This window comes from Barbus barbus, assembly GCF_936440315.1.
Source record: "Barbus barbus genome assembly, chromosome: 39".
NCBI lineage: Eukaryota > Metazoa > Chordata > Actinopteri > Cypriniformes > Cyprinidae > Barbus > Barbus barbus.
This window is the reverse complement of record NC_136717.1, coordinates 16,835,731-16,845,355: the sequence shown is the minus strand read 5'-3', so window position 1 is coordinate 16,845,355 and position 9,625 is coordinate 16,835,731. Positions and strand designations below refer to the sequence as shown.

Below are 9,625 nucleotides of genomic sequence, written 5' to 3'. Positions count from 1 at the left end.
TTTTTTCTAATATAACAATGCAAGGTCACAACTGCAATGTAAGCGTGCCATCTTGTGTAACATCTATGCAACAACAAATAATTCCAAGGTAGGCTGTTATGGGTGTATATAGGCTGGTTTTAGCTGGTCTTAGTTGGTTATATATATTATACATACAAATTACAAAGATTTTTGATCGTTTTTAAGGTGTTTAAAAAACTTTTAAAATGCTGCAAATAGCTTAGCACCTCACACTATACGATTTTAAATTTCTAGTTAAATAACCTAATAGACTTTGGGTAAACCGGGATCGAGAAAAAAGAAAAAGAAGAAAGGAAAGCATTAATATGAAAAGATTTTAGTAAAATCTAATTTCTGATATCTTAAATCAATATCACTTACAACATATCCTGAAATTATGTCATGACTAAACAAGACTTTTTGAGTCATTCCAAGCTAATTTAGGATGAACTTAATTTATTTTAAATTACATACACCATCATGATCATAATCTACTCTAAGATTACACTGTCCTATGTAGTCACCCTTGCGGCCTTCTGCTGAGAGCTTCAAACAGTCAGAATCACGGTACACTTTTAAAAGTACAAATATTAAAATTATCTTACCTGCGGAGAAAACGTGAAGGTTTAAAACCCCAAAAATCAGCATCTAGACTACTGTCTTTACATCTATAGCATTGCTCTGGCACATAAAACAAGAAAACCGAAATAAAACAGTGGTGCACTGAAGCTCCTCGGTGACAAATGACACCAGTCACTCTCAGACTGCACATCCTGGAGTTTTGAAATGCTTTTTATAGGTTAGCTGTACAAGCCCATTGAATTTATTACACAGAAATATGGCATTGCAATACTGATTACAATGTATTGTGCAATCGTTGAGCAGAAAGGATGCCATGCCATGAATCTTGTTCCGTCCCATTCCAACTCCAGAAGAACCATTTCTTCTTAGTGTGAATGGCATTTTAATAATCGGTACCTTTTGTCACTATAAAATTTAAAAGTTTCACTATGCAATGTTTCATGGATGTTAAAGGTTCTTTATGGAACCACAAATTCCAAAAAAGAACCTTCATTTTAAATATAGCTGGGGTTGTGAGGGGTCTCCCGGAGCGGTGAGCAATTCCATATAAATTCAATATGAAGATAACTAGTTCGTTATGTATATACAGTGAACAGATACTCGTTATAGAACATTATAGAGAATGTTTTGCTCGGTAACTCCCTAAAAAAACCTCAAAGGCTCTCACAGGTGAGTCGCATAGTGGAAAAGAAGAAAGGAAACGCCCACTGGTGCTTCTAGCGCTCATGCGATGGGTGTTCGGCTTTCCCCGAGTTCATTGACTGCTAATCAGGAAATGCCTTTTAAGACAACAAGCCCAGATTCAATGCGATCGATGCGCTCTTCTGATTTTAGTCGCTCGAGGGTGTTTAGTGATCTTAAAGAGATTTGACGAGACGTTTTAGAAAGAGCCGAGCGAATGATTTGATTCTGCAGAATGAAAATCTAGATAGATAAAGTTAGGTGAACGCTGAAGGTTTATAGGTGAGAGACATCACACACCTTTGATCATGGCAAGAACGAAAAGCGACGAGGAGTTCACTTTCGTCAGTCCAGTGGTGAAATATTTACTTTTCTTCTTCAACATGATTTTTTGGGTAAGTGTTGCTCATTATATTGTATTATTTATATTATATTTAATATATAATAAACGTTTTATAATCAATAAATGTATTTTTTCTGTTTTTGAACTATATAATATATACAATCTATATTACATACACACACACACACACAAAATATACTCTTTATATATAAGAACAAAAAGACCAAATACTGCATAAGTAGAGTTGTTTTTAACTCTTCCTCACATGATGTGGTTTAATGATTAATGTTTTAACAAATGACTCTTCAAAGTCCTACTTTTTAATGCACAACCACGAAGCAAGCTTTGCATTTATACAAACAGAATTAAAGTAAAGTACTTAGTTGGCATCCAGACTGAATGATGGTCAAATTAATCTGACAGAGATTTAAAAGCAGTTTGACCTGTATTCATAAGACCGGCCTAATTTCATGGAGTTTAGTATGAACAAACACTAAAAACATCACCCATGGGCATGTCTCAACACCAATGTGTATTACTGTACCACAGGCTACATTCTCAGAATACCTCGAAAACCCAGAACAGTTCATGACACACAGAACAGGAGCCTAACCTATTTTATCTTGACTTGATATACTGAGAAACACTCGGGCAAATGCCTGCATTTTGTATTTTCGCAAATATAATTGGGCCTGCTGTGCAATAAGATCTTTCTAGAATGATAATGAGTTAATATTAGACCTCATCAACAAAACCCTCTTTTGTGAAGTTCTTGATACTGCCAGTTTACTTTCCCAAACTTTTTTAAACTTGTGGCTGTTGCTAAGCAGTGGGTCTCATTGATTCATATGCTGATAGAGCGAAGCAGGGTGTTTGGATGAGTGGGGGCCCCATGCTTCCTTTATTTGTTGCCCTGTAGCATTTACTGAATAATAGACCTAAATGAATAACGCCTCTTCAGAGGGAGAATCAGACACCCAAAATATTTAAAACAGGCTTTGATACTTCAGCTGTTTGGAGAAAGGCATCAAAATTACTATTAAGCTCCTAACAATTTATACGGACAGCTGACTGAGATATTAGAGTGTATTGCATTCTTGCTGGTGAAAATATGCACATGCAAATACCTAAGGAGATTTCATGCTCAAAGTCTCAAGAACAACTCCATTTTACTACAATGCAGTATAATACTGAGAACTTGCTGCACTGTACAAAAAAAGCTCTCAAGTGTGGATCTGTGGACATCTGTGCTCCTTTTAGTGGTACAAAAGCTATATATAATATTAATTTTCCTTTGTGTAACTGAAAAGTGATGCAGCATTGTAGTTTGTGGTCGTTTGAATACAGGAAATGTTCAAACATGTGCAAACTTGCAACTTAGATCGGTGTATCATAGAGATTGTTTCCTTACTCTTATAGTATGGCAGTTGGGGGGGGGGCACATAATGAACTTAAATTTTAATTAAATGATTGCTGCTGGGGATGACTAAAGTAAAAATGAAGATGCATGGTTTCAATAACATTATTATGATAAAATAAAAAAATCCTTTGCTTAATAGGATTGGACTGAATGAAAGTCAGATCAAATTATTATGTAAATATTATTGAATAAATAAATGTTTTAATAAATGTATAAATAGCTCCTTCAAGTAACCACTAGGATCTTTTCTAGCTTTAAAGGGATACGGACACTGATTTCTCAGAGAAAAACGATATGGAGTTTCATAGTAACCTGATAGCCCCCTGCCAGTAAAAGGGGGCTACATTGTGTCAGACAAACTGGGACTTTTGTTGTGTGAGAAACGGAAAGTGAATAAACCTTCCCTTACAAAAATGGTTTTATAGTAGTAAAAGTGTAGTAACCATGTTTTTTTTTAGCATATTGATTACCATTTGTATAATCACATTTTTACTACAAATACCATGGTTAAACTATTGGTGTTGCAAAACCATGATTAATTTGTGGTTTCCATGGTTTCCTGTTTTCTTCTCATGAACGTTCATAAATGCTGATGTGAGTACATACAAACTGCATAAATCCTCCTCTCTTTTATTTCTTGGCCTTAACCAGGTTTTTTCACAATACAGTTTGAGGTGCAACAGGCCCCTCACTAAACAGTGACCTTAAACTTGACAATAAGAGTCTTTACTTTAATTAGTCAAGCCATTTACACACTTAAGTCCTTTTTTATGTAGCAAAACTAAGGAATAAGGATTTATTCCTGCCACACCCTGAAGAGAAACAAAATACAGTTCATCTTTCGTTTCTGTACAACATCAGTTTTAACAAACTCACGGTTTATCTGTGTTATAGGTAATCGCACTGATCCTGATATCTATTGGAGTTTATTCCAGGATAGTTAAACACGGTAAGTGTGTTTACTCGAAAGACCACTGGACAGCAGAACAGAGTTTATATCCTAATATATCTGTATTTAGCTTTCATCCTAGATGTTGAAACTACTTTATATGGTGATGCTGCTAACATATGCAGTTGTCCCACAACAAAGTGTAAAAGCAGCAAGTAAACTACGAAAAAGGAGCGTATAAATGTTAAATTATAAACTAACTTTATTTAATGAATATAAAAGCAAAGATTTTATAGCTAGCTTCAAGGTTTAGCTTAGCTATAAAGTAAAATTAAAGTTTCAGTATGGCAGTCAACTGTAACTTATACTGACACCTAGTAGTTGTAAAGGAGCATTATGCAAAAGTACTAGCTTTCAGTAACCAGTGCTTTTGTAGAAAGTCAGGCATTAATAATTTAATCCACAATGTCCATTAATATAGGGGTTACCGAGATACAGGGAATCTTTTATAGATCAAATTGTGGATATACTGTGTTATTGATAATGCCATAGTGACACGAAAGCTGTCCATCTATCTGATATGTCTGTTTTACTCTACAGAGACAGCGCTGGCCTGTCTGTCAGTGGATCCTGCTCTGATACTGATGATAGTGGGCATTCTCATGTTCTTCATCACGTTCTGCGGCTGTGTGGGTTCTCTGAGGGAGAACATATGCTTACTGCAGACAGTAAGTCCGTAATAAAGACAGCTGTCTGATCAGAATTGTTACATCAGGACAGGACCATTTCTTTGTCTGCTTTTCAGACATTTTTATTACAGTACAGTACAGTTTTGTCTAATTTGTGTTTTTAAATTGCTAAAGTATCTTAAATGTGCCTGCTATATATACTGTAACATTATCGGTACAACTTTAGTCAGGGACACAGTTGGCTCTTAGTGGAGATAAAACTACAAGATACATTTTACATTTCACTCTAATATCAAAGTCTAATTCCCTTGCAGTTCTGCATCATCCTTACGATCATCTTCCTGCTGCAGCTAGTGGCTGGTATTCTGGGTTTTGTCTTCTCAGACAAGGTAAAAATCATCATGAATGACATTAGTATGCTAATGCCAATCCCACAAGCCTGGATATATGTTAATGTAAACTTGGGCTGTATTTACTCAAGTAACCGATACTCGTTTAATTCTAAATTGTGTCTTTAATTTGTTTGAATTACCTTTAATTCTTCAGATTACAGTATCGTATTTTAGTGCACTGTTAAATCCTCCTGTCTTTGTGTAGGCTTTGTATAGACAGGCATAAGTACACTATTTAAACAGTCTGGACATGCTGTAACAAAACCCACAGTCACAAACATTCTGGATTTTTAGTTGACACGTTGCGCCCTCTACTGTCTGTCACTTACCAGTGTAATGTGTCTAACAACAACAAATGTTATATATATACTAATGTTTTCAGTTAAATCTATCCTCTACAGGCACGTGGCAAAGTTACAGAAATGGTTGACAACGCTATCGAGCATTACAGGGATGATATAGATCTTCAGAACCTCATCGACTACGGACAAAAACAGGTCAGGGTTGTGTATACATGTATAAAACATAATAATAGTTTGTAATGGCTGATAATGATTTTTTTGTTTAATGATATGAACAGTTTAACTGCTGTGGGGGAATCTCTTACGTGGATTGGTCTAAGAACATGTACTTTAATTGTTCAAAAGAGAACCCGAGCAGAGAGCGTTGTTCTGTGCCCTTCTCCTGCTGTCTGCTCTCCAAAGAGGAGGTGAGAAAAGGCTCCAAAAAGGATGTTTGCAGTTTTTTTTAATGATTATATATGTAATATGTGACCCTGGACCACAAATAAGGTTCATTTTTTAAATTGAGATTTATTCATCACATGAAAGCTGAAAGCTTTCCATTGATGTATGGTTTGTTATGATAGGACTTTATTTGGCCGAGATACAACTATTTGAAAATCTGGAATCTGAGGGTGCAAAAAATTTAAAATGTTGAGAAAATCACCTTTAAGTTGTCAATGAAGTCCTTAGCAATGTACATTACTAATCAAAAATTAAGTTTTGATATATTTAAGGTAGCAAATTTACAAAATATCTTCATGGAACATGATCTTTACTTAATATCCTAATGATTTTTGGCATAAAAGAAAAATCGATAATTTTGACCATACAATGTGTTGTTGGCTATTGTTACAAATATACCTGTGCTACTTATGACTGGTTTTGTGGTCCAGGGTCACATATATTTAAATATGTTCAGTGTTATAATATTTAATTATCATGTTACAAATATATTACATGTAATTAATAATGTTGTAACATATTATAAATATTTTACCAATATATTAAATGTCCCTTCCCCTAATACCACTTTGCCTTTTTTTCTGTTTTGTCAGACTGTTATAAATACCATGTGTGGTCATGGGGTGCAACGGCTGGACTATCTTGAAGCTAGTGCCTTCATTAACACCAATGGCTGCATTGATAAAGTGGTGAACTGGATCCACAGTAACCTGTTTCTGTTGGGGGGTATTGCACTGGGCCTGGCCATCCCACAGGTACCTCTTGACATGGAATAAGCACTAATAAGCTTAACATGATATGTGAAACAATCTAAATATCATTGTGGGTGACCTTAGATGTGGTCTGATCGCAAACAGACTTACTTTAAGCATCTATGTTTGTATTTCGTTTGAACTATCAGCTTGATCTCTTCTTTTTTCAGTTGGTTGGGATCCTCCTCTCTCAGATCCTTATTAATCAAATCCAGGATCAGATTAAACTACAGAATTACAACCAACAACATCGCTCAGACCCCTGGATGAAACAGTCGAGAAAAAACTAAATGCGTTTGTATAGAAAGCTTGGGAACTCATTGCTGCCTGAAGTGACTGACATGGACTAGGTTCTGAATAAGGAGAACTGGGCTTAAGAACAGGCAACCAAGACACTTTTTCATAAGGTCAATTGTATGATATTTTATTAACCAGAATATTTATAGGAATAGTGTAAGACAAACTAAAGATCAAGAGGTCAATAAAACTATTTTGTAATATTTTATGAACACAAAATGTTTTTAAGGTGTGTGATCCTAGCAAAGGATGGCGTAAACTAGTGATATGTATTGATTTCCAGTATGGACATTTTTGAAAACAAACTTGTGTCGGTAGATATAAAGGTCTGAGAACTAAATAGAAATGAAAAATTATATTTTGCCTACAAATTCATTTTAACAAGTCTAAACAGTCACATGTCCTTCTTAATTTACATATTATTTCATATCATTATTATTTAAGTATTATTTCAAAGAATATGTTTTAAAATGCACAAAACATTTAAAGAGCACTGGTTTTATTATAACATAGCTCATTAATCAACTGACTCCATGCCATTTGGCTGTAATCTCTCTGGAATGACTAAATCTGGCCATAAAAAACCTGCTTATAGTAGAGTTGGCCAGAAATTCAAGTGTTTACTTTGCTGTTTATATGCAGACAGTGGTGGGTGTCCTCCTTCCGTTTGTACAATATCCTGTTCATTAAGTGGATCTCAATGGATGCACACAATAATGGATGTTACTGTTACTGTGGTGTTTTATTTATCCCTTTTTATTAAAAAATGTAAAAAAAAAAATATTTATAAATATTTGTCTCATTCTCAATTATTATTATGAATATTAATCTTATATTTTAATCATGCATTATATTTAATTCTAACGAAAGGTTTTCTGTTTTAATAACATTATTATTACTAAAAATACACATTTCATACATATTTGAACAGAAATAAACTTTGTAGGTATTATAATTATGGTGTTTTGGAGATGCAAATACACATACAAACGTAATTTTTCTCAATTTTATTAGCCTCTACATTCATATAATCCACCTGAAGGACATATTCCAAGGCTGTAATCTGACAACTGAGTATTACAGAGTTGCACATGGATGCTCAGGTTTTTTTTATTGGTGGTAAGTTTAAGTCTAACACGCGTTACAAAGACGTATTTATAGAAATGCACACCAGGTGCAGTGAAACCAAGAGTGAAGTGTACTGCGAACAGCCGAGAGCCAGTAACTCATGAGGCCTTTTTTCAAAACTCATTTGGAAATCCAAACAGACAGTGTGCCAGACACCTTCAGTTTGTTAATGTTGTTTAAACGCCAGTGTGAAAAAAACACTGAAATATGAGAACACCGCAGAGGTATTTTATGTCAATGTATAGGAAAGCAATAGACTGCGTGTGTAGAGAGAAAGTGAGGGAGGTAGAGGTTTTGGGCCAGGCTCTCCCATTTAGAGCTTGAGTGTGTTTGTGTGTGGTCCCCGGTCTGTGCCTCCCTCTGACTCATTCTACAGCGGCCATGTTAGACAGGCTTTTTAAGGAGGTCCTGTGTTGGGAACACGCAGCATAGCTTACCAACCGCATCGACACCAACAAGTGCTGCTGTCTAAATCTGATACACCATACTACTCAAAGTTTATTCCCATCTCTTGGGAATTCCTTTTAGTTTCCATGGAAACAGCCAAATTGGAGCTTTGTATCGTACCCATGGGAATAAGATGAAAATAATGATTTGAAACAATTAAATGAGATAAACGCAGTCATGAATCAAAATGAAAAGGTACTCACCAACATAAAAGTCCAGTTTTTTGTATCTACACCACAAGGTTTCACTCAGATTGACATTGTGGAAGTGTTTCAAGTAGCCTATTTTTTGTATTACTGTAGATAGTTTTGTGTGCATGTATTGTGTATCCAGTAGATTGGGTTCTTCATTACATGACTGTAGAGATTTTTACCATCATTACATTTGTGTATATAGTGAATTGCCAACATCCTGTTCCTCTCTCATTACTATGGAAGCCCATTTCCGCCACAAAAGAGAAAAAAATCCTTTGGTAAATCATAATGGACCCTTTTCACAAGACTGTGATGACATGTTTAATAGTCTTCAGCATCGAAAATCCTCAAAAGTTTTTTATATTTTCATTTTTTGTTTTTAAATGTACGTACATTTATAACACTATAATTTGTATTATATCACCTTTGCATCAATTTACAACAACAACAACATTTGCTATTTGTGATACTCGCATTCTCGCATTCACTGCTGTTGAAGTTAACCCATATGATGACTTCTGCTGCTAAGAAACCCGGAAATGTTAAAAAGGTCCATTAGCACAAAAGAGTCATATTTATGACATAAAGTCAAAATTATGAGATGCTAAGTTTCAACAGATAAAGTAAAAAAAATTAAATACTAAGTAATAACTAAAATGAAAGAAAAAAGTCAAATTTATGAGATAAAAAATCTAAATTATGAAAAAGTCAAAGTTTAGAGATTAACAAAAATTTAAATTATGAGATTCTAAATTATAATTATTTGAAAAGTTGAAATTCTGACATAAAAAGTTATATCTGTGACATAATTTTTTTTTTTTAAATGACTTATTTATATGGTTTACCAAAGCATGACTTTTTTATGTGGCATAAAAGGCAAAATGCCCAAAAATATTGAAAGCAAATCAAAAGGCAGAGGATAAATAAGATAAGATGACACATGAGGGCAGATATGAGTGAAGCATGTAAATATTCTGTAAACTGGCATGGATTGCTTTTCCCCAGCATGAGGGGGATGGAATGGGAACAGAAGTTATTGTGTGTATGTGCACCTCCTCCTCGTGC

The 9,625-nt window shown here is 34.7% G+C and overlaps 1 protein-coding gene across 1 annotated transcript; it reads left to right on the top strand.

The window, feature by feature from the left end:
* The first annotated feature begins 1,348 nt into the window (after positions 1-1,348).
* Positions 1,349-7,562, top strand: tspan33a (tetraspanin 33a). The gene is made up of 8 exons (XM_079398870.1): positions 1,349-1,658; positions 3,921-3,975; positions 4,516-4,643; positions 4,919-4,993; positions 5,398-5,493; positions 5,577-5,705; positions 6,336-6,497; positions 6,665-7,562. Exons 1-8 carry the CDS (start codon positions 1,572-1,574, stop codon positions 6,782-6,784), a joined length of 852 nt encoding a protein of 283 aa, XP_079254996.1. The 5' UTR covers positions 1,349-1,571; the 3' UTR covers positions 6,785-7,562.
* The last annotated feature ends 2,063 nt before the right edge of the window (positions 7,563-9,625 follow it).

Coding starts and splice junctions, on each gene's coding strand:
- tspan33a (XM_079398870.1), top strand. CDS start 1,572: ATGGCAAGAACGAAAAGCGACGAGGAGTTCACTTTCGTCAGTCCAGTG. Junction 5,494..5,576: donor TCGACTACGGACAAAAACAG/GTCAGGGTTGTG, acceptor TGATATGAACAG/TTTAACTGCTGTGGGGGAAT. Junction 6,498..6,664: donor TGGGCCTGGCCATCCCACAG/GTACCTCTTGAC, acceptor TTCTTTTTTCAG/TTGGTTGGGATCCTCCTCTC.